At 37.2% G+C, this 24,628-nt stretch overlaps 1 protein-coding gene across 3 annotated transcripts; it reads left to right on the top strand.

Annotated features, from left to right (window-relative positions):
- The first annotated feature begins 14,648 nt into the window (after positions 1-14,648).
- Positions 14,649-19,446, top strand: LOC111193487 (uncharacterized). 3 transcript variants are annotated; one of them, XM_022674396.2, is made up of 9 exons: positions 14,649-14,740; positions 15,214-15,330; positions 15,694-15,837; positions 15,939-16,004; positions 16,302-16,376; positions 16,472-16,573; positions 16,795-17,124; positions 17,235-17,382; positions 18,286-19,446. In XM_022674396.2, exons 1-9 carry the CDS (start codon positions 14,663-14,665, stop codon positions 18,357-18,359), a joined length of 1,134 nt encoding a protein of 377 aa, XP_022530117.2. In that variant the 5' UTR covers positions 14,649-14,662; the 3' UTR covers positions 18,360-19,446. The 3 variants fall into 3 exon arrangements, with proteins under 3 accessions (XP_022530117.2, XP_022530116.2, XP_049326107.1); XM_022674395.2 differs by having other exon boundaries at positions 15,676-15,837; XM_049470150.1 differs by lacking the exons at positions 16,302-16,376; positions 16,472-16,573 and having other exon boundaries at positions 15,676-15,837.
- The last annotated feature ends 5,182 nt before the right edge of the window (positions 19,447-24,628 follow it).

The following is a 24,628-nucleotide window of genomic DNA, read 5'->3' as shown; positions in this document are numbered from 1 at the left end:
CCTTTCATCTGTTGGAAAGAACAAGCAACAAGCTAACGAGAGCCCGGCAGCCTCCGAAACCAGTGTGCTCTCTCTCTCTCTCTCTCTCTCTCTCTCTTTATTTCTCTCTCTCTTTATGTCTGTCTTTCTTATTCATTCTGTCTCTCCATCTGACTCATATGGATATTCATAGCTCTGTCTGAGTGCTGACGCTCGATGCCGTTGTTGTTAGTAGCTCTTCACGAGGGTAAAAAATCTGCACCAAAAGTGTTCTTCAGCTGTAGAGCTGCTTATATATAGTGGTTATTTAGGAAAAGGTTTGTCCGTTCTGTTCAACGCTTTAAAACGAGGGTTTTCCATCTTTTTCTTAACCCTTAAAACTCTACAGACGGATTTTCCATCCAAAATCACACCTTGTGTTCTCAGCTTAATTACTCAGAAATCCCTTCACACATAAACCTAATCCATATATGGTTAGAAAGGGCGGAGCTTACTCTTTCTAAAAATATAAAGATGACATCCGTGTGCGGTAAAGCTAAATCTACCAGAAACCCATTGAGAAAAAAATTAACTAAATAAGTGAAAAATCTCTTTCCCCAACTAATTTTATTTACCTTTAGTGCTTCAAACATATTTATATGATGTTTCAAACCAAATAATATCAGTCAAAAGTGTCAACAAAAGGTGTGAAACTACCTGCTGTACTCAAACTAAAGCTAGGTACTTTATATAGTTTTTATTTTACTTGAACATTTTTACTAAGTAGTTATTTTGCACTAAACTAAAATTGTATTTATTTAGACTAAAAAAAGTTTACATTTTTGAATATTACATTACATCAAATTACATTACATTACATTACATTACATTTGGCAGACGCTTTTGTCCAAAGCGACTTACAATATTGAAATGCAAATAATAGAAGAGGTTAAGTACAAAAATAATAGAAGTTAAAAATAAAGCATCTATAGATAGGGCCTTAAGGAGGTCAGAGGGAAATAATGGGATAGAGGAGTAGAGAAGAGGAAGAAGGAGATGAGGTTAGAAGTAGTTAGTTAGTTAGAGGTGTTAGGAGAGTAGGTGCTCTTTGAGGAGCTCTGTCTTCAGGAGTTTCTTAAAGATAGCGAGAGATTCTCCTGATCTGGTAGTGGAAGGTAGTTTGTTCCACCATTGGGGAACTCTGTATGAGAACAGTCTGGATTGCTTTGTGTGAATGTTTGGCAAAGCGAGGCGACGTTCATTGGAGGAGCGCAGCGGCCGGGAGGTAGCTTAAGTCTTCAGGAGCGAGTGCAGGTAGGAAGGAGCTGTTCTGTCATCACCTTGTAGGCGATTGTAAGAGCTTTGAATTTGATGCGAGCATCAACTGGTAGCCAGTGGAGCTCAATGAGCAGCGGGGTGACATGTGCCCGTTTTGGCTGGTTGAAGACCAAACGTGCTGCTGCGTTCTGAATCATCTGTAGTGGTTTTACTACACAGGCCTACTACACAAAGAATATATTGTAATTTTCTTTGTGAGTCCAGATACTGAAAATACTGAAAGGCATGGTCTGCTCTGAGTGTCAGGTTTTTAGTAATTTAATCTTCATGTATCCTAGAGGTGTGATTATTGATTATCAAAAAAAAATAAATAAATAACTCCACCTGATGCTGTTTCTCCATGTATTTTATCAAAGTAATAATTAATAAGCCATATAATTAACCATATATAATCAATATTCTTATGCTTTCTTTAACTCATAAACACTCTAGTCTAACCATTTTTGAAAAGATATCTAAGGTGTGAATATATGTAAAGTCTATACATTCAAAAATAAGTAAAAATTAAGTAATAATAAAAAAGGACATTTTGAGCAAAACATGATTAGTTCCAGGAAAATATAAAACATAACAATTCTGCTTCCTTTTACATTTTAAATTATTATATATTTTTGAGCAGCCGTATGTCTTCTGGAGTAAAAGAGATCAGGGCATGAGTCTGTCTGATATAATTATTAATTACTGTGTTATAAGACCTGAAAGAGGAACTGAAAACAAAAACGAAGACAAAAAACACAACAAAACAGTCTAGAGTTCAAAGGGTTAAATGGTAATTTATAATATGGATAGAATATGTTGAGAAATCAGTGCCCTGTAGTGAGATCCATCCATATCATGATTAAATGACCATTCTTTTCTATTCTTTTTGGAAATAATTTTTACTTTCTGGATCTGGACTACCCACCTCTGTGTGTAAGTAACTACAGGTTTAAATAGGATCTCGGGTGGATTTGGCGTTTTACAGAGACTCTAAGACTAGGTCAGTATAGGCTGAACTGCACTTAGCAGGTTCAGCATTATTACACATGTTGTAAAGTAAAATATAACATTGCAAAGACTGTTATTAGTGAGTTATGGAATAAGACCTTCTGCAATTAAACAATGCAATGAAATAAAAATAAAACCAGATTTTTACTAAGTCATCTTTATGACATTTGAGACCTAAGAGCATGTCATATCTAATACATTACATTTTTAAAACCTGTAATTGCCATTTGCTTTCTAATATGAATTTTAAATAAAGGCTATTAAAAAGAGTTTGTCTTTTGTTGGTGTAACTGTCTTTCTGCTAGATTTTGGAACATTGCTTCAATTGGATAGAGCAGAGAATAGTGTTTTTACAGAGAGTGGTTTCAGTAAAGATTAGTGAAAAGTTGGTATACAGTTAGTTAGCATCATGCTATTAGCCGTGTAGCTCCAAATTCTAGACATAAAGCTTATCGACTACCCTGAGAAGAAGGAGGGGAGGTGTGGATTTGATTTTTGGCCAAATCATTACTTTAATCTCGTAGCACTCTACTTTCTTTTCTGATGTGAGGAGAAGAGTGGGGGAGGCATCCATCAAATCAGCTGAGATCGAAGATGCTAATTATTTGTGGTGTCTCACTGCAGCCAAGCAACGTGATGGTGGTTTTAATATTAGAGTCCACATGTGGAAAATAAGTTGTATAAATAAGAACATATTGGATCTACTGTTTGAGAAATGTACTGTAGCCCAACTAGTTTTGAAATATATATCATATAGTAAATATATAAGATAAAATTTTGCTAACGATGGCTGTGTTCAAACACCAAGGTTTAGATGTTGTTTTCATTCCAGAGCATGATGAATGTGGGAACAAGTAGTAAATATGGACCAAAAGCGGAAAAATGTCTACTTTGGTATCAAGATGGAGCACCAAACCTCTTTAGTGAAAGTTCTACCAGGAGAGTCTTCGAAGACTCTATCTTACAATTACTATATGTTCCAACACCCAAATTTGGCCTTCATCATCATTTTAGAGCAGGATGAAGGTGGGAAAAAATAGTAAATATGGACCAAAACCAGACAAACGTCTAGTTTGGCATCAAGGTGGAGCATTAACCCACCAAACAATTCACTAAATGAAAGCTTTGGTGAAAGTTCTACCAGGAGACTCAAATTCCAGGCCATTTCTGTTCCTGTCCAATCACCAGCTTCCATCTATCTTTAAAAAACGAATTTACACTTTTGCTTTGCTGCCTTCAAATGTTTAAGTCTTGTCCTCTCACATCTTCCTTGCCATTACCTCCAGGTTACCTCCATCTAGTTTTCTGGGACATAGGCTCCGCCTCATACGCTCTGCCAATCAGGTCTTGCCCAAAGAGTTTCAACATCCAGATTTAGACACTGTTACCAGATTTTAGGCTTTGGCATCAAGGTAGAGCGCCAAACCTCCAACCATTTCACTAAATTAAAGCTTTAAGGAGATCGGGAGCCCGAGAACGGGCGTAAAAATAAAAACGGGCAGAAACTGAAATCACGCTGAGTTCAACAGAGAGAGAGGGGAGACAGGGGAGGAAAGTAAACAAAAGCTTACCAGAGAAACAACTTTAACTACAATTACGATGATCTAACCATGCTGAAAAAAAACAGCTTGTAGAAAACTGGGTTTGTAGGAATTTCCTGCCGCCAGAGAAGCGTTCAGGCCATGCCGATGAGACAGAACATACGAAAAGATAACAGAGCATCAGCTTTATCTCAAACACTTTGCCACTACTTCTGCCGATGTGTTTGTGTTCTCATCATCCTCTTGTCTTCTGTCCTTGTTCTTGTTCAATAGCTTTCCAGCGTTTCTAACCCCCAGTGGACGGCATGTGGAGGCATGTTTGCACATAACGCTGTGTATACACACACACACTCCAATACACACGTACATACAGGACGCGAGTGTATGCACAGCTTGGCGAGCTCAGCGTCGAGCGCGAGCTCTGCACTCCTGTTGAAATGGGATCGTCCGCGGCGAGAGCGCAATCTGTTGTTTACCTTTCGCGCGATCCGTTTGTCATCGGCGACATTTCCAAAAGGACGACTGCGGCGGAAAATCGCCCGCAAACAAACTCACCGCGTCTTCACCAGCATTTCTCACCGGTTTACGGCCGCCTGACGACAGTTTCATTACGGCAATTTAGCGGCAGCAGCCGTACAGCACCGTACAGTTCAGAACCATAATTAACTCTGCAGCACTTCATTACGCACTGTGGCCACTTTATTGGAAACACCTGCCTACTGTATCTACTGTACCTTGTGCTTCCAATCACAGGTTGGCCACTTTATTGGAAACACCTTCCTATTGTACCATGTGCTTCTAGACTTACTGTGGCCACTTTATTGGAAACACCTACATTACCTACTGTACCTTGTGCTTTCACTTATTGTACAATGGCCACTTTATTAGAAACATTTGATTACTGCATATAGTGCTTTTATTTACTGTACAATGGCCACTTTATTAGAAACACCTACCTACTGTATCTACTGTACCACATGCTTACATTCACTGAGTGGCCACTTTATTGAAAACACCGACCTTACTGTACCTTGTGCTTCCGCTCATTGTGTGGCCACTTTATTGGAAACATCTGCCCCATGGTGCTTGTGCTTACATTCACAGGTTGGCAAATTTATTGGAAACACCTACCTATTGTACCATGTGCTTCTAGACTTACTGTGGCCACTTTATTGGAAACACCTACAGGTACCTACTGTACCTTGTGCTTTCACTTATTCTACAATGGCCACTTTATTAGAAACACCTACCTACTGTACGTACCTTGTGCTTCTACACTTACTGTGGCCACTTTATTGGAAACACCAACCTACTGTACGTACCTTGTGCTTCTACACTTACTGTGGCCACTTTATTGGAAACACCTACCTACTGTACGTATCTTGTGCTTCTACACTTACTGTGGCCACTTTATTGGAAACACCAACCTACTGTACGTACCTTGTGCTTCTAGACTTACTGTGGCCACTTTATTGGAAACACCTACTTACAGTACGTACCTTGTGCTTCTACACTTACTGTGGCCACTTTATTGGAAACACCTACAGTACCTACTGTACCTTGTGCTTTCAATCACTGTACAATGGCCACTTTATTGGAAACACAAATCTAGTGTATCTTGTGCTTCTAGACTTACTGTGTCCACTTTATTAGAAACACCTTTCTACTGGCCACTTTATTGGAAACAGTTACCTACTTTACCTAGTGCTTCCAATCACTGTACAATGTGGGGGAAAACACTTGTTGTACAATGGCCACATTATTGGAAACACCTACCTGCTGTACCTTGTGCTTACACTGACTGGTTGGCCACACTATTGGAAACATCCATTGTGCACTGTTTATAGGGGAAACAGATACAGATTGAGGCTACAAACTTGTTTTCTTTGCATTATTTGAGGTCTGAAAGCTTTTCTGCATCTTTTATTTATTATTTCAGCCATTTATCATTTTCTGTAAATAAATAAATGCTCTAAATGACTTCTAAATGAGAAATGTTGTCTGTAGTTTATAGAATAAAACAACAATGTTCATTTTACTCAAATATAAACCTATAAATAGGAAAATCAGAGAAACTGATTCAGGTGAAACTGGAGAAAACCAGATTTTTCTCTATGGTATATTGAATAATGCAGGTTCTGAGCAGTGGGTTATTCAGAGTTAGCGTTATACAGTCCTGCGGTTTCACCGGCCTGAACTTCGCTCTGATATCGTACACTCGGCTTACCATCGTCACGGGAACCATATTCCTTCTTCTTCTTCTTCTTCTTCTTCTTCTTCTTCTTCTTCTTCTTCTTCTTCTTCAAAGGCTTCATGTATAATTTGCCATCTGAGTCAGTCTGCAGTCGTTTGACTTCAGTCAGACTGCTTAATTGGCCCAAACACATCCCACATATTACCGAATAAATTACAGAGAAATCCACCAACTGAGAGCAGCATCGCCGAGGCGCCGGCCTAAACTTTAATACTCCGCATTCAGAACACTGGGTCAGACTGCGCCAGATAACTCACTCACACACTTTACAGACGATTTGTCAAACGTGGGAAACGACTACATTACAAATTCACACTAAACGTACGTAACGTCACGTGACTGAATGGAATTAAAGAGCCGATATCATAGTAAAAAACGTCGGTTGTAGTAAAGAAGCTCTGAAAAGGTTAAAAACATCCATAAATCTCATATACAGTATAACGACATAAAGCTATACAATAAATATAGCACATTTTGGACACATCATTTTTATTAAGTCATGAAAAAGAGGGCATTTTTCTTATTGTGTGAGATTAATCACAATGACACTAAATTCAATTATGTAATTAATCACAATTACTTCAGAAAATGTTTTGTTTTTGTTTTGGCTACGTTAAAAATGAGATTTGTCACAGTTGCAAGAAGTAAAATGAAATAAAGATTAGAAGTAAAGATTAATTACACAAACCTAAACAATCATTTATGATTAATTGCACATGATTACAATTAAATAAGAAAAAAATATTTCATTCATTACAACTGCACAATCTGTTTACTCATGAATGCTAAAAAAATATGTAATTATCTGAAAACAATCACAGTGTTTTTCACACAATAAGGTGAACTGGATTATAAGGCACATTAAGCGACACTAGTAAGGAACAGGGGCTTCTCGCCAAGTAAACAAACCTATATATATATATAGATTTTCTTTTAAAGTTAAACGAGTGATGGATATTAATCTACACAGATTTCTCTCCTAAAAAAACTGTTTATTTGTGTGAGTTAAGCACTTCTGTTTATTTACAGTAAGCTTAGATTTACAGATTTCCACTAAGGCTGGGTGCAGCAGCATTAGCATTAGTGGCTAACCGCTAGCACTAGCCGCCTGACAGCGCTACGCTGAGGAACCCTGAGTGTTTACAGTAAGCCAGGGCGATATTAGTTAGAGGCTCGATCCATGTATGTTGTTTCAACACAGTAAACACACAGACTACAGTCCAATATACTCACCCCTGAACAGTGCACTTGGTGCGGTTAGTGGCTAGTGCTAATACTGCTCCAGCAGTGCTAGCTGGGGTTAGCAGCAGGCTACTGGCCGATAATACTCACCTCGAAATGGCAAAAGAGCTAGCGCTTAGCGCAGTTAGTGGCTAATGCTAATACTTTACAGATCGCTAATAAGTGGGTAATAAGACGGTAATATTATGGTAACAAGTTGTATTTATCCATAATTTAAATATCATTTCCTATTTGTTACAGATTAATAAATCAGTAATTATGGAGATGTAACAGCTCTGTAACATTTGGGTAATAATATAATGATATAAAGGTAACAAGTTGTATTTACACATTAATTAATTGATCACTTTGTATTTGTTGCTAAAAAATAAATAAAAATAAAACAAGTAACAGTAACAAGTAAGTTATGACATGGTATTAATATGGTAACAAGTTGTATTTATTATTAAGTATTTTCTAATGTTCTATTTGTTACTAAATAAAAAAAAATCAGAACGAGTATGTATTTAATTTGTAAAATTATGATTTTTTTTTTACATACTTCCTACTTATTACTTCTACTTTTTCATGGATAATAACTTAATATTTTAGTAATACTTACATTTTAATGATACTATTTACATGACTTCCAACAAAGGAAGATCTAGTAAATCTAGTAGGCCAAGCAAATTGTGGAGAAAATGGGATGAAAAAATGAAAGTAAATAATTGAATGAAGGAATGACATTTTTCAGACCTGTAAGTATAACTCTCTAAACTCTCAGTGTTTTAAATGGTTTTAATGAGTTAATAAAATAGGATTCACTTCAAGGCTTTTCTTTGACTGAAACTGCAGTTTGATCTTTCTTCAGGATCCCGAGGCTCCGATGTTCCTGAAGTCTCGTAATTAAAATAACGGAACCGAGCGTCTGAGAAAGCGATATCTCAGAATTAAAGACGGAACGCCTGAAAGAAGAACCCAAACCGAGCTGCGGTTCAGGTAACGGAAACACGCGAGTGGCGTGACAAAGCGCCGTCATTAGCGCCGAGTCGTACGGAACCGGGTTCTACAGAAGCTGGATGAGAACCGTGAACTCACGCCACCCTCCTGTGGTGAGTATACAATAACGTAATGGCAACACCTAAGCAACCACTACAAAGATACAGAAACTGCCTAGCAGTTATTTAGAAAAACCTTACCACGCCCATAAAATATTATAACAATACATTTATGTGAGCAAACCCTAAAACTATATCATGTATGTCATGATGTGCTTTAGCAACACCCTAGCAACCACCTAGCAAAACCACAGTATCAATCACCTGGAACAACGAGCTAAAGAAGCACCAACTTGCAACCAAGCAGGGATACCTTGAACCTTAGCAACCACCAAAACTACCACAGCAACTTCTATCACCTTACCTAGACCAATTAGAATCATAGTAACTTTGCTAGCAATTATCTGGAACATCTTAGAACTTGGAACACCACAGCAACCACTTGGAAATATAAATTCTACACACTCACCATAGTATCCACTCAGCAATACCATAGTAAATATGAAGCACAATTAGCCTGAACTAACAATAAACCTTAGCAACCATAAATTAATATATCATGACTTGTCTGGCAATGCCCTAGCAACCACCTAGCAAAACCATGGTAAGTGCCTAGCAATAACCTGGAATAGCAAGCTAATGAAGCACCAACTTGCAACCAAGGATAACCATGACCTTGAACCATAGCAACCACCAGAAATGCCACAGCAACTTCTTTCTTAGCAACCATAAGTGAGTATATCATGACTTGCCTAGCAACACCCAAGCAACCATTTAGCAAAACAATGGTAAGTGTCTAGCAATTACCCAGAACAGCAAGCTAATGAAGCACCAACTTGCAAGCAAGCATGAATAAAACCTTCAACCTAAGCAACCATAAGAGCCACCTTAGCAACCACCAGAAATACCACAGTAACTTCTATTACCTATCAACATCTACAAAGACCCTAGGGACTGGCTAGCAATTACCTTGAATAGCTCACACTGCACAGCAACCAAAGCAGCCACTGGAAGTCATGGCAACCACTTGCACCATGCAGCAACAGTGAATGTACAATACATCTACACTACATTTCAGTGTGCACCTCAGTTTTGTACTTTGGTGAGTGATTTGATGACCTGCTTAACAACCGCTACGCATCTCCATACCAACCACCCAACAAGATCATAGCAACGGGTTAGCAATCACCAGGAACACTTCTGCAATCCCATGAAGCACCCATTTAGCATGAACTAAGTTTGACCCATAAGAGCCACCTTACCAACACCTTAGTAGCAACTTAGCACCCTGATTAGCGCCTTAGCACTACCCAGCGCCTGAACAACTTCCTGGAACTGATAACCGTGTATTCCCCCAACACCTGAGTGGATCTCTCAGGGGACAACAGTGGAAAATATCAGAAATTTCTGGAAATATCACCAATATCAGGACTGAATCAATCATCTCATTCTGTTCCTAAGATAATAAGAAAACTTCTTCGACCTTCTGACCCACAGAGGACATCAGGCATCCTAAATGATTATGACATAAAGCAGCATAAATAATAAAAAAAAACACTAAAGAAAATATCAGGTACTGTAGATATTTAAGGAAGTGTCAACAAGACCATCCATCATCACTGTAATGTTCTGTAATGTTCACCTCTGGATATTAGAGATAACAAGGAAACAACAGTCACTTTTTTGCGGTTCCGGGTAAGAAGGGTAACGGTTCTGGTGGCTTTTCCAAGAAGACGTGGTTCCATACAGAAAGACTGAAGGATCTGCCTATTGGCTAGCAGTAGTGATGTCAGACCCTTAACTAGCATGCTAACACTGTGGTTAGTGGATGTTAGTGGAGCCCGGTCATTGACATACTAACACTGCGGTAGTGACATTGGATGAACTTGATCCCTGGCATGCTAACACTGTGGTAGCGATGTTGGTGGAGCCCGGTGATTGGCATGCTAACACTGTGGTAGTGACATTGGATGAACTTGATCCCTGGCATGCTAACACTGTGGTTGTGATGTTGGTGGAGTCCGGTCATTGGCATGCTAATGTCTGTGGTAGCGTTGTTGGTGGAGCCCAGTCATTGGCATGCTAACACTGTGGTAGCGATGTTGGTGGAGCCCGGTCATTGGCATGCTAACACTGTGGTAGCGATGTTGGTGGAGCCCGGTCATTGGCATGCTAACACTGTGGTAGCGATGTTGGTGGAGCCCAGTCATTGGCATGCTAACACTGTGGTAACCGATGTTGGTGGAGCCCGGTCATTGGCATGCTAACACTGTGGTAGCGATGTTGGTGGAGCCCGGTCATTGGCATGCTAACACTGTGGCAGGGATGTTGGTGGAGCCCGGTCATTGGCATGCTAACACTGTGGTAGTGACATTGGATGAACTTGATCCCTGGCAAGCTAACACTGTGGTTGTGATGTTGGTTGAGTCCGGACATTGGCATGCTAAAGCTGTGGTAGCGTTGTTGGTGGAGCCCAGTCGGCAGCATGCTAACACCGTGGGACAAGCATGGTCGCTGGCATGCTAATGCTTTTGCACTGATGTTGGATGAGCCTGATTGCTGGCATGCTAACAGTATGATATTGGATGATCTCTCTAGTGAATTACCTTGGGGACCAATATAACATCTTTCTGCACAGTTCTGCAGTTTGCATTGAGTTTGTATACTCGTTCCACAAGTTAGCATGCAGAACTGGGACAGGATACATCTGATAATGTTTACCGGCAGGGTACAATGTACTTCACGGTCCTGATTTAGCAACACTGCAAATGGAAAAAGAAAGTTGTGGGATTGTACAGAACAGCTTTGTTGAACTTTCGTAGGCTGAAATGCACTGGAATTCCTAGAAGGTAAAGAGCAGAGGACAGAGGGAACTCCAGGAACGAGTGCAGGAAAGTGATGTTGTCAGGAGGAGTGATGGTGGAGATGAATGCTCAGTGCTGGAATGGACTGTGCCGGTTCCGTACGTGACCCGGCTGATTCCGCTAACTGGGGTCGGCCCAAACCTGTTGTGACAATAAGAAAATGCAATTGTCAAACCTGGAAGGCTGTTCCCCCTCCCGCCGGGTAAACGCCGCGACAAACCGTCAGGAGTCTTTACCGCCAACATCTCTGTTCTTTACATATTAATATGCAGCTCGCCCACTCGCTCTCTCTCGCTCTCTCTCTCTCTCGCTATTGCTCTGTGTTACTGTCTCCCCTTACGGGAAGAAAATATATGTCCCAATATATTAACTATTTATGGAAAATATGGAATTATTTAATTTCACAATTTACAAGTTGGAAAGATTCACTAAGTTCAATATTTTTTATGGATAAAGTATGTGCTACTGATTAATATGTGACTGACAAAATATCAGATATTAGATTTTTAAAAAATACTGAAAATATATAGGCTAATATATAGTTTTATATAGTAATTCATATATAAAAAAAATAAGGAATTGACGCTTTTCATATATTGTATATATGGGAATGTAATATATACAATATATTTACTCATGTATGTTAATATATTTAGTATTATATGTAGCAATATGCCTACTTATATTTTTAACCATATATATTACTATATAACTACTATATATTACCACATATATAGTGTTGTAGTGAACGATATATTTTACAATACACTGAATTATATATTTATGCATACATATTTCCATATACTACCTGTACATGTACCATATATTACCACATTTGCAATGTACTTAATTATATATTGAACAATAAACTTCACTATATATTCAAAAAAATACACATACCATATATTACCACATATATCACAATGTATTTTATTATATACTTAACAATACACTTCACTTTACATTCAAGAAAATTTTCCAAATATTACTATCTATAAAACACATACCATATATTACCACATGTATCATAATGTATTTTATTATACATTGAATAATACACTTCACTGTATATTCAAGACTATATGTGTACTACTTAAACAGATAAAAGTTTGTTTAAATATCAGGAGAACATCAACATTAAAGAGTTCCATCAGTAGCACTTGTGCCATCCCACAGGCTGTAGCTTGTGCTTTTGCAGTCTTCCAACAACGGGCTGAGACAGAAGTGGTGGTGCCTCCCTTCACCAGTTTCATCTTATAAAAAAGGAAGAAAAGGACAAATAAACAAACAATGATCACCAGCAACACAATGCACAAGTGTTGTTACAAGTGGGTCAGAATACTCTTAGATTAAAGCTACTTTAGCTAGTTAAATTAAAGCTAGGCTAGCTAGTTAATTTAAAGCTAGGCTTGCTAGTTAAATTAAACCTAGGCTAGATATAGTTAAATTAAAGCTAGGTTAGCTAGTTGAATTAAAGCTAGGCTAGCTAGTTAAAGCTAGGTTAGCTAGTTAAATTAAAGCTAGGCTAGATATAGTTAAATTAAAGCTAGGTTAGCTAGTTAAATTAAACCTAGGCTAGATATAGTTCAATTAAAGCTAGGTTAGCTAGTTGAATTAAAGCTAGGCTAGCTAGTTAAAGCTAGGTTAGCTAGTTAAATTAAAGCTAGGCTAGATATAGTTAAATTAAAGCTTGGTTAGATAGTTAAATTAAAGCTAGGCTAGCTAGGTAATTTTAAGCTAGGCTAGCTAGTTAATTTAAAGCTAAGCTACCTAGTTAAATTAAAGCTTGGTTAGCTAGTTAAATTAAAGCTAGGATAGATATAGTTAAATTAAAGCTAGGTAAGCTAGTTGAATTAAAGCTAGGCTAGCTAGTTAAAGCTAGGTTTGCTAGTTGAATTAAAGCTAGGCTAGATATAGTTAAATTAAAGCTAGGCTAGCTAGTTAAAGCTAGGTTAGATAAAATTAAAGATTAGTTAGCTAATTAAATTAAAGTTTGGTTATATAGTTAAATTAAAGATAGGTTAGATAGTTAATTTAAAGCTAGGCTAGCTACTTAAATTAAAGCTTGTTTAGATAGTTAAATTAAAGCTTGGTTAGATAGTTAAATTAAAGCTAGGCTAGCTAGTTAAATTAAAGCTTGGTTAGCTAGTTAAATTAAAGCTAGGCTACCTAGTTAAATTAAAGCTTGGTTAGCTAGTTAAATTAAAGCTAGGCTACCTAGTTAAATTAAAGCTAGGCTACCTAGTTAAATTAAAGCTAGGCTACCTAGTTAAATTAAAGCTAGGTTAGCTGGTTAAATTAAAGCTTGGTTAGCTAGTTAAATTAAAGCTAGGCTACCTAGTTAAATTAAAGCTAGGTAAGCTACTTAAATTAAAGCTTGGTTAGATAGTTAAATTAAAGCTAGGTTAGCTAGTTAAATTAAAGCTAGGCTACCTAGTTAAATTAAAGCTAGGTTAGCTAGTTAAATTAAAGCTTGGTTAGATAGTTAAATTAAAGCTAGGCTAGCTAGTTAATTTAAAGCTAGGTTTACTAGTTAAATTAAATAGTTACTGTAAGGTTATATAATATATATTATGATATTAAACAACACTGGCCTGTGCATATATGTTTTATTATTCTCAATTATATTCTATCATATTATATGGCATATTGTGCAGAATCTGTGCCATTTCTGTCCCCAGAAAATAAATACAATGTGTATTATGTTTTATTTATATTATGTATAAATGTGCAACTTTAAAATACATTGTGTTACTAAGCACAGTGTCTTGTGCATTGTCCTGATTCCAAAAGTAAGATCTGTAATTAAAAACATTAATAAAAACTACTTAGAACACAAAAATAGCATTTGTTACCTGTCCCCACTCTTTAACTATAAACTTTACTATTTAATATTATTATGTTTTGTTTTGTTTTATTGTTGTGTGAATCCGAATCCCATTTAAACTTAAAAAATATTGTTTCATAATAAATCTTTTGTTTGGGTCTCCTTGAAAAGATAATAAAATAAAATGTGCATGCATATATAGCGATTATATAATGATTTTGTCATAAATATCAATTATTTGAACATGCAGTTAACCATTTCTTTACAATAAACACTTTCTTTAAGGAAAATCAAAGGAATTATTGGACTTGCTTTTAAACATTTTTTTTTTTATGTAACATGAGTTTTGGTAACAGGACTGGGAAAAATGGAGCCATCAGATTAGAAACCCATAAAAAAAAAAAAATTAAGTACAGCTGCCTGATATTGACTAGTACATGTTAAATATGTGTTATTGGATTCAGAGTTGCAAAACTATAAAAATTAAGTTTAATTTGGAAAAGTTAGAACAATCAAATGGCCCCATTCAATGGAATGGCCCTTATATTGTTGGTCATGTGATTCAAGCTTGGTCACATGATTCTACTGTACTCCGAATGTTGGTGAGGTCGCTGATGATGTCATCACAGCTATATATACTCATTCTTCTGGAGAGCAGCAGAGAAACGGAGGGAGATTTGAAGAGAGAGGACGTAAGTGTTTATGAGCTGCAGAAACAGTAGCTAAATGCTGGTCTTAATACTTTATTATTTATTAATAGATAGAAAGATAGATGGATAGATATTATTTATGCCTAAATTTCCTTCGGGATAGATAGATAGATAGATAGATAGATAGATAGATAGATAGATAGATAGATAGATAGATAGATAGATAGATAGTATTTATGCCTAAATGTATCCCGAAGGAATTTTAGGCATAAATAATAGTTGCTTTTAGTGCCTCTACAAGACTTTATATAAAATTTTATCATCAAGCTAACAGGGTCAAGAGAAATATAGCTGCAATACTGAAATGCAGGGGTTAAAGTAGCAGCTCCTGCACGCTAACACAGTAAAATGCTTGAAAGAAAAAAGCTCTGTGAATTAAACTCGGTCAGTACTGAACATAATGCTGCAATTCAGGCAGGTTTTAACCAGACTGTGTTTTCTTCTCCACTTTCCAGATGTTTGACCTGGATAAAATGGACTTTTCTGCTCTAATGGCGAAACCAAAAGGAACAAAGGTGTTTGTGCCTGATAAATGTAAGGTGCAGTTCTTCCGGGGCAAACTGGGACAGAGTGTAAGTATCTGAGTAGAAAGAATTCTGAACTTAATTCACACCTATAGTTTGTTTTCTGTAGTACAAATCATTTATAATCATTTGAATGTGTAAATCTGAAGCATTTACTCCTTAGTTAGGATTGTTTTCACACTGACCAAATGGTGAAAAGAGTACTAGTGTTCTTGAAGAGAACTTTAACTGAACTAATAAGTGCAGGTGTGAAAACACTCTTAGATTAGATCAGAAATCGAATAAAACTAATCATATTCCAGTCTTTGGGATGGTTCTTGTTGGTAGAGTGATGCTGTTGGTGTGAAACTCACACAGATATTAAATGTATTGTGTTTTTTTTTTTTTTCATAGCTTTCTCCTGATAAACAGGATTGTGACTTCGGAGACCCTAAAATGTCCAAGAAACTCGGGGAATACAACTGCCTGCACGATAAATACCTGAAGAAGTTCTTCAGACATCCAATGAAAAAGAAGCAGCTCGTAAAACTTGGCATAATTTCTCAGGATGGAAAAGTACATACATTAGATTTACACACATTTTAACAGTGTTTAATGCATAGTGAGGCCCCTTTCGTCCACACCCATAATTAAACTATTCTTTTTATTCTTTTCAGGTCCGGTGCTCCGTAAAGGAATTTAACGAATACGTTGAGCACCTGAAGAGCACCCCACTGAAACAGGTAAGGCAGCTTTTATTGTTTTAAGAATTTGCAATTCGGTGCTTTAATGTAACAGTTAAATTATACATATTATATTATATATTATATACACTGCTACACTGTGTTGTGGTTTTAGTTATTATTGAGGATATGTGTCAATAATTTGACGCTGGGGTGAGAGCAAAGAAGTAAATACAGGAAGTAGGTCCCGTGTTGTGTAATAGTGCATATTTCTGTACAGATTAACATAGAGTGACAGATATTAAACCCATACAGATATTAAATGTATTGTGTGAATTCCTCTGACACCTCATTCAGGATACATCAGAATTCAAGCAGCCCAGCTTACAAATGACCTGCCAGTTCAAGGGCTCCAGCCGCCCGGAGAAGAAGGTGCGACACATTAAACAAAGCACACACATTACACGCGAGTATACACACAAATACATTACAGCGTGATAATAATACAGCGTGTTTTTGATTTGAAGATAAAGAAAGAGACTGAGGAGCTGAGGCTGATAGACCTGGAGGAGGAGGGTCATGTTTCAGTTGAGGACCTAAAACAAACTCCTAGAAAAGAAAAGGTGGAGGTGAGTTGGCAGATACATTTTCCTACAGACTTCACTACCAGCATACTGATTTGATATAATAAGGCTTTATATTGAAGAACTATATGTATCATGAATGAGACAACATATCGCAATGTATTGCAATACTGCAATCAAGGCAATATTTTAACATAGAGCAAGAGATCATAATCATACAGATAATAAATGTTTTGTGTGAATTCTTCTGACACCTCCTCATTCAGGATACATCAGAATTCAAGCAGCCCAGCGTACAAATGACCTGCCAGAGCAAGGGCTCCAGCCGTCCGGAGAAGAAGGAGCGGCGCATGAAACAAAAACTAACCAATCCGGATGTTAAGGATGAACGCACATTACTCGCACATTCCTACACATTAGAGCGTGATGATGATGATCAGGTTTTTGATTTCAAGACTGAGAAAGAGTCTGAGGAGCTGCGGCTGATAGACCTCGAGGAGGAGGAGCAGGAGGAGGAGGAGGAGAGCTTCCAAACCGAGGTGGCTGATGTTTTAGTGGAGGACATAGACCAAACTCCTAGAGAAGAAACGGTGGAGGTGAGCTTGCACTGCTATCTCACACCTATATAATATTATGGCCATCCAGTGAACTACTGTACCCTGATATATTAATACATTTATCCTGCATGTTTCCTAAACGTGTACAGATGACAACATCAAAGCCAATCCTCTCACCTGAAACTGAGAAGAAGCTGAAGAAAAAGAAATCTTCCAGTTTGACTTGGGTAAATGTCCAAGAGTCATCCAGCACCCAGGAGAATATGGAGGAAGCTTCTAAAGAGGGTGACAGCCGTGGTAAGAAACTGCTTAAAAATGCTTAATCACAATTTCATGATCGTTGTTTTAGTGTGAGAAAGGGTTATCAGAATAAAAAAAAAACTCTGAGCTGCTCAGTTAATTTAACTGATTTAGTTATTATTATTAAAAATATATTCATAACTGGGTCTGTGCTCTAAAGGGTTAACCACCTAGCAACACCTTAGCAACCACCCCGGATACCATAGCAACACCTTAGCAACCACCTAGCAACACCTTAGCAACCACCCCGAATACCATAGCAACACCTTAGCAACCACCCCAGATACCAAAGCAACACCTCATCAACCGCCTAGCAACACCTTAGCAACCACCTAGCAACCACCTAGCATAACTGGGTCTGTGTTCTAAAGGGTTAACCACCTAGCATCACCTTAGCAACCACCCCGGATACCATAGCAACACCTTAGCAACCACCTAGCAACACCTTAGCAAACACCTAGCAACCACCTAGCAACACCTTAGCAGCCACCCCGAATACCATAGCAACACCTTAGCAACCACCTAGCAACACCTTAGCAACCACCCCGTATACCATAGCAACACCTTAGCAACCGCCTAGCAACACGTTAGCAACACCGTAGCAGATACCAGCCAGCACTGCAATCAGACTCGCAGTTTCTGTAGGAACTGCAATCTAGTTATTATTAAAAATTTATTCATAACTGGGTCTAGGCTCTAAAGGGTTAATAATTGCCCATTTATGGATGTCTTCTGCCTGTCTGGTAGAAAAGGGGTTCCTCTACAAAACTCTATAAAACTCATATTTTCACTCTGCCCTTTACAGATCCTAAATCTGCCACTGTTCTTGATTATTAAACTGGGATTGTCTGTGATTTAATAAATTCATATTTAATAAATATTTTCTTCTTTTGTCCACAGGCTCAATCTGGTCCATCTTTAAGAAAGTCTGGAAGGCAGTAAAGCGCCCCAAATCAGCTCCTCCTGCCATCTAATTTTCCCCATTTTTTCCCACCCCCACTTTCACTTCTTTTTTATATTAGTCATAAGATTTGGTCAATGCAATCCATATTAATCTATTGTATTGTATCAAATTGTCCGCCATATTGTCAAATTCGCAAGCGTCTGAAGTCTGGAATTTAGCTCCATAGTCGTTATGTCAATCCAGACCCAGTGTAGGCTTATTTAAAATCAAAACTACATTTAGAAACTACATTGCTCTCAGGCTCTCAGAGCTATATGAGCTGAGCTCCATCCTTATAGATGTTGAGCTCTTTTAGTATTAGTTAGTTTTATACATATCTAAAATTAGTCCACACTTGAACAATTGTTGCATCATTTTAATTCGCCTAATATATTTAATATCATGTAGGTAGTTGCTCGTTGACTGCTCAGTATTTACTGATGATCTGCTCCATCTTTATAGATGTTGAGCTTGTTGTATATCAGGTTATTGTGCAGCACACTGAGATATCAGAAGATATCCCACTTCTCCCCTCAATTCGGTTGTTATGATTATAGCGCATATTAATAGCGGCCCCCTTGATGCCCGCAAATCTACATCTACAATTAAAGATTGCAGTGACGCTGCAGCAAAAGTAAGACTGAGAGTGCATCCTGATTGGTCCCTGCTTGGGCTTGGATCTGTCAGTGAGCACATGTGGGAGCGATTTAGGCTCCACAGCTCTCTTTCTAGTCTAGAATATTCTAGTTTAGTTTCGTTTCTGCAGTATAAAGGTAGATCATTTGTATATTGTATAGGTATTGTAGATGATTTGCAGAAATCAGGGAGCACATATTTATAAAACTGTTTATGTGGTCTTAAAGTCACGTCATATCATGTACTAGTCATATGTGGTTTAGACCAGAGGAGGATGGGTCCCCCTTGTGAAGCCTGGTTCCTCCTGAGGTTTCTTCCTACACGGGAGTTTTTCCTCACCACTGTCGACTTGGGCTTGCTCACTTGGGATTACATGTTTAGTAAAAATCACTAGACTAATAAACGCGTGATGTGACGTGACTTTAAAGAAACCACACAACAACGAACGCAGCCTTGACCAAATCATATCATTAATGCTCACCACCCAAAAAAATAATAAACATTTTTAAATATATTAATGGTGATTCATTTGTGATTATTTTCACTACTACAATTTTCTTCCATTTGTAACTATCATATTGAGACACATCTAGACAGCCTTGGACATTGATCAGATGTGGGAAGTAATGCGGTTTAAGTAGTTAGTTACTGTAACATTATATAATATATATTATGATATTACACAGCACTGGCCTGTGTATATATATTACACTATATTTAATTATTCTCAATTATATTCTATCATATTATATGGACATATTCTGCAGAATCGGTGCCATTTCTGTCGCCAGAAAATAAATATAATGTATTATGTATAAATGTGAAACTTCAAAATAAATTGTTTTACTAAGCACAGTGTCGTGTACATTGTCCTGATTGCAAAAGTAAGATCTGTAATTAAAAACATTAATAAAAACTAAAAATAGCGTTTGTTACCTGTCCCCACTCTTTAATTATAAACTTTACCATTTAATATTAAAAATATAAAAAATATGTTTTCATAATAAATCTTTTGTTTGGGTTTGGGTCTTCATGAAAAGATAATAAAAATAAAATGTGCATGCATATATAGCGATTATATAATGATTTTGTCGTATATATCAATTATTTGAACATGCAGTTAACCATTTCATTAAAATAAACACTTTCTTTAAAGAAAATCAAAAGAAATTTGTGGACTTGCTTTTAAACATGCTTTTTAAAGGACCACTATGTAACTAATTTTCAGTGGTAAATGATAAAATGATCAGGATGTATCATCAGATATTAAGGAAACAGGTTGAGTGAAAGCACTGGCAGCTCTTGTCAGCAGGGATTCAGCAGTAAGTTCCTATTTTAAGTGCTACTCGTCCCGGAGTTTGTGTTTGTTTTATCCTCTGACTCCTCCTGCTGCTCGTTCCCCAACACTAACTCCACCCCCGAGGTTGCCAGCACGTAACACTACACTACACTACACTCGGCGCTGCAGCAAACGAGCTTAGCTAGCAGAGCTGGTTCAGTTTTAAACCTGAGCTGCTACACAGCTTAAAAAGCCTCAGCATGTCTCAAAATAGCTCAGTGACCAAAGCAGGAATATAACAAGAGTGAATATTGGCAGTGAATTTGAACGGTGGAGACTTAGAGCTCAAATAAACTACAAGACTGACCCAGAGCTGCTACTTTTCTCCTGAACAGGTAAGCTAACTGGCTATAGCTAATTCAGGTTCTTTATCACCACCACTAGATGTACTTACTAGGGACTAGGGTATTTTGAAATTGGACTGCTGTAGCCATAGACCACTGAAGTCATGTGTCATACTGTAGTGCTCGTACGGCTTCCGTGTCTAAGTGGTTTTTCCATATGAGAAAAAGGAATGGGTTTTTTAAAAATCCGCCTCTGTCACATTCTGTGGTAAATAAATCTGTTCAGACCCCTGTACGTTTTATTCTGTGTACATTTTACTCCTGAACATCACTGGATCCTCTGAATCATGAGATTGTTTAAGGGCAGGTTGTTGTCCACAGGATGCTACCCACAGGCTGTTATCCACAGGATGCTACCCATAAGATGCTACTCAAAAGATGCTACCCACGGGCTGTTGTCCACAGGATGCTACCCATAAGATGCTACTCAAAAGATGCTACCCAGTGGATGCTACCCAAAAGATGCTACCCAAAAGATGCTACCCACAGGTTGTTGTCCACAGGATGCTACCCAAAAGATGCTACCCACAGGTTGTTGTCCACAGGATGCTACACAAAGGATGCTGTTGTTTTTACTATTCTCAATACAGCAGTGACACTGAGATGTTTAAAAACTCCAGCAGCACTGCTCGTGAAAGCATTTATTTCTGATTAAGGGTCAATTCAAAGCTTTTAATTTGTGTAAGCATCTAGAAAAGCCACAAACTGCGATTAGGGACAGTGAAAGTAGCACATAGAGGAGAGTACAGTGGCTCTGAGTGTTTGACGATGCAAAAGTGGCATAAAATCAGAGGGAAAGTTGTGTTTAATGAATATCGGGGTTTTTTGCATCAAAGTGCAGGTCAGTAGAAATCAACCGGGATTCAACTTTTTTAATCAGAAATTCTCTTTTATTCCGCTTGCGCGCTTTCGCTCTGCTGCGAGCGTTAACGTTGTTATAATTAATGACCCGGGCGCTTGCAAATGTATGCAGTTGTAAGGCGTTTATTGCCCAGGTGGCCTTTAGGCCGTTGGCAGGAAAGCGGGGAACTCGAGAATGACATTTTCCAAGTCTCTCTCTCTAATTTTTTCACTCTCTTTTCCTCTCTCTCTCCGTTTGTAGTTGGTAAGACGGATTTGGATGAGACGGAACGTTCCGCTTTGTTTGTTTGCGCTTGCCGAACGTGATTTACATTTCCGTTTGGCGGAAAAAAAAGACGAGGCCTTTTCTTCTAAAAGCTTCACAAATTGGGAGTTGACACGGCGAGGTCCTGCCATTCATACGCCGTCATTACGCCGCTTCTGCCGGCGCTTTGAGCGCCGCGGGGAGGCTAGCGGGCACCTGAGTAACGGGCGACGGGTCCCGGAGAACGCTGAACGCTCGGCTGATAGATTTCTTTCCAAACACTGAGGCTACTTACTTTGTAGCGCAGCTTAAAAAATCTGTTTACTACAGCGGAGTGCACTACTGCTGCCTGAAAGTCGCCGTAATGTGATAAATATTTACTCAATATTTACGAGATGCACACAAACGCCTCCACAAACTCCTCTCTAAAAATTTACCAGTGGAATATTTCAATAAGCCCTGACTTTGCCTTAAAAAAAAAAGTAAAAGCTGATTTAACAGCAGCATACAGCTCTAAAAATGCAAAAAAATACTAAGAAAACACTTAAAAATGATAAGTTTCTTTGATTTTCGAAATTTAAAAAACCTCTGGAATATAATGAAGAGTAAGATTACGAGCTGCACAAGGTGTACTTTTCCCGTCGTTACGATGCCAAAGGCACACTGACACACCCTAAATCAAGCTGTACAGTGCACAGCTCGTCTATAGCTAAAAATTTTAGACTGTTCATATCTTTGAAAGGGGGATCAAATCATTATTTTCCTCACTGTATATAAATGTATTTTCCATGTATAGTAGAAACTATTTTTTTATTATATATTTTTTTCAAATATGTTGGGTTTATAGCATCTCACACACATTGTTCTCAAACTGTGTAAACACCTAGAAAGAAACCTACACTCTAAAAAACAGAGGTACGATATGAGTACTTTTTTGTACTCGAAGGTACACTCTTTATAATTGTACCCTCAATGGTACAATACTGGTCTTTACGGGGTCAGATTTGTTCCCTCTGAAGTACAAAGTCATTTCTAACAGCAATAAGTACAGATTTGTACCATTTAACCTGCAGCCAAAGGGTACATTCAGTATTCTGCATCACTGTACTAATGAACAATATATATTTAAATAGCACATTTTTTATTTAAAAGCCAGACAATTTTGTATCATCAAGTTTTTGAGCCATATTTAGTTGATGATAACGTTTATAATCTTTATGATCTTTACTGCCACAAAAACCATGGGTACAAAAAAGGACTTTCACTGAAAGGTACTTTTTTGTGCCTCAATATAAGGTACAGCCCCAGCGACAAGCTTTGTACTCTTTTAAGTACAAATCTGTACTTATATTTCTTAGTGTGTAGAAATGCAGCTGTAGAATCTTTTTTTTGCATTATAACCCCGATAGCCCCGCCCCCCCCCCACGGACTCTATCCAATAATAACACAGAAAGCTCTGTTAACTTTTATACAGCATATAAACATATAAACACTTTATTGCGTATCTCTATCAACTCTGTCTATAACCCCGCAGAGCTCAGAGCCGCACGGATACATCAGAATATTATTGATAAGGCCGGCGGGTCACGCCTTTAATGAACACATCAATGTCTGACCTATCGATCGCTCGTCTTCAGAACAGCTTTTCCTCCAGCCTGCAGCAAATACACAGAGTTTTATTCACACTGAAGATTATTTATCATCACCGCTCTGAGCCCGATTCATCTCCGGATTAATATCAACTAAAAACAAGCAGAAACTAATGAGATTTTTCATTATTATACGAAAAGTTTTACCACGATTACGAAATATTTGACTTTTAATATTCAGATCATTTCACGTTTAAAAAATCTTTACTATTGGAAGTTAATTTGTTATGTCATAATAATAATAATAATAATAATAATATCATTTACTTATTAATTTATTTATTTATTTAAGCTTCCACTTATTGAATTTTACCCTGACTGTTTTTTCAGTAGTGAGTTCTGATTGGACGGTGATTATATTTCATTTTGGCACAAATTCCGTGCGGCTCCTAGACGAACTGCAATCCTGTGCAGTGTGATTTGCTTTTGAGCACTCACAGCTGAGTGCGTTTTAATGAGGTTTGTGTGAAATTCTGACACAAATTCTGCATTTAGTTTTATAAAAAAAGAAAAGTTTTGTTTATTGTTTTTCAATAAAGAGATGAAGTGCAGTAAAAAAAGCAATGCACCTTGTGGATTGCATTTTACATTTTTCTGCAGTAGTGTTAGATTTTCAGTGTTGCACTAATTTACCTCCATACTTTATGGGTCTTCTAAGAGTATCTGCGTTGAATATTATTTATTATAAAACAAAATAAATAATAATTTATGTACCATCATAAATAAAATAATAAATAAATAAATAATAAGAATAAGAATAACCTTTATTTAGTTAGCACCTTAACTACATTAAAATGCAGCTAAATATACAAAATAACGTAAAATTAAGCAACTGACAATAAGGATATGACTACCATAAAATAATACAATTATTAAAACAACTAATATAGAAATGCAATGTGCAATAAAAATATATCAATAAAAGCAGAGATTACATGATAAATATTTTTTATATTTATTTATGTTATGCCATAAATAATAATAATAATAATAATAATAATAATAATAATAATAATAATAATAATAATAATAATAATAATAAAGCTTTTTTAAAGTATCTTTTATTTATTAAAATCCAGGTCACTATTGTGTATATACTGTACATACAGAAATTTTAGAAAAGAAAATACTATATTAAATCAAAAAAGATTATTGAGGAAAATTAAGTAACTGACAATTAAGATAAGACTTCCATAAAATAATAATTTAAAAAAAGGTAAAACCGTT

This window comes from Astyanax mexicanus, chromosome 21 (assembly GCF_023375975.1).
Source record: "Astyanax mexicanus isolate ESR-SI-001 chromosome 21, AstMex3_surface, whole genome shotgun sequence".
Lineage (NCBI taxonomy): Eukaryota > Metazoa > Chordata > Actinopteri > Characiformes > Acestrorhamphidae > Astyanax > Astyanax mexicanus.
Note: the sequence above shows the minus strand (reverse complement) of the source record. Positions and strands in the feature narration are given on the sequence as shown.

Bases quoted from the DNA above. Each gene is read 5' to 3' on its own strand.
- LOC111193487 (XM_022674395.2), top strand. From the start codon at position 14,663: ATGATGTCATCACAGCTATATATACTCATTCTTCTGGAGAGCAGCAGA. The intron at 14,741-15,213 runs GTAAGTGTTTAT...TCCACTTTCCAG, and splicing joins GAGATTTGAAGAGAGAGGAC to ATGTTTGACCTGGATAAAAT. The intron at 15,331-15,675 runs GTAAGTATCTGA...TTTTTTTCATAG, and splicing joins GGGGCAAACTGGGACAGAGT to CTTTCTCCTGATAAACAGGA.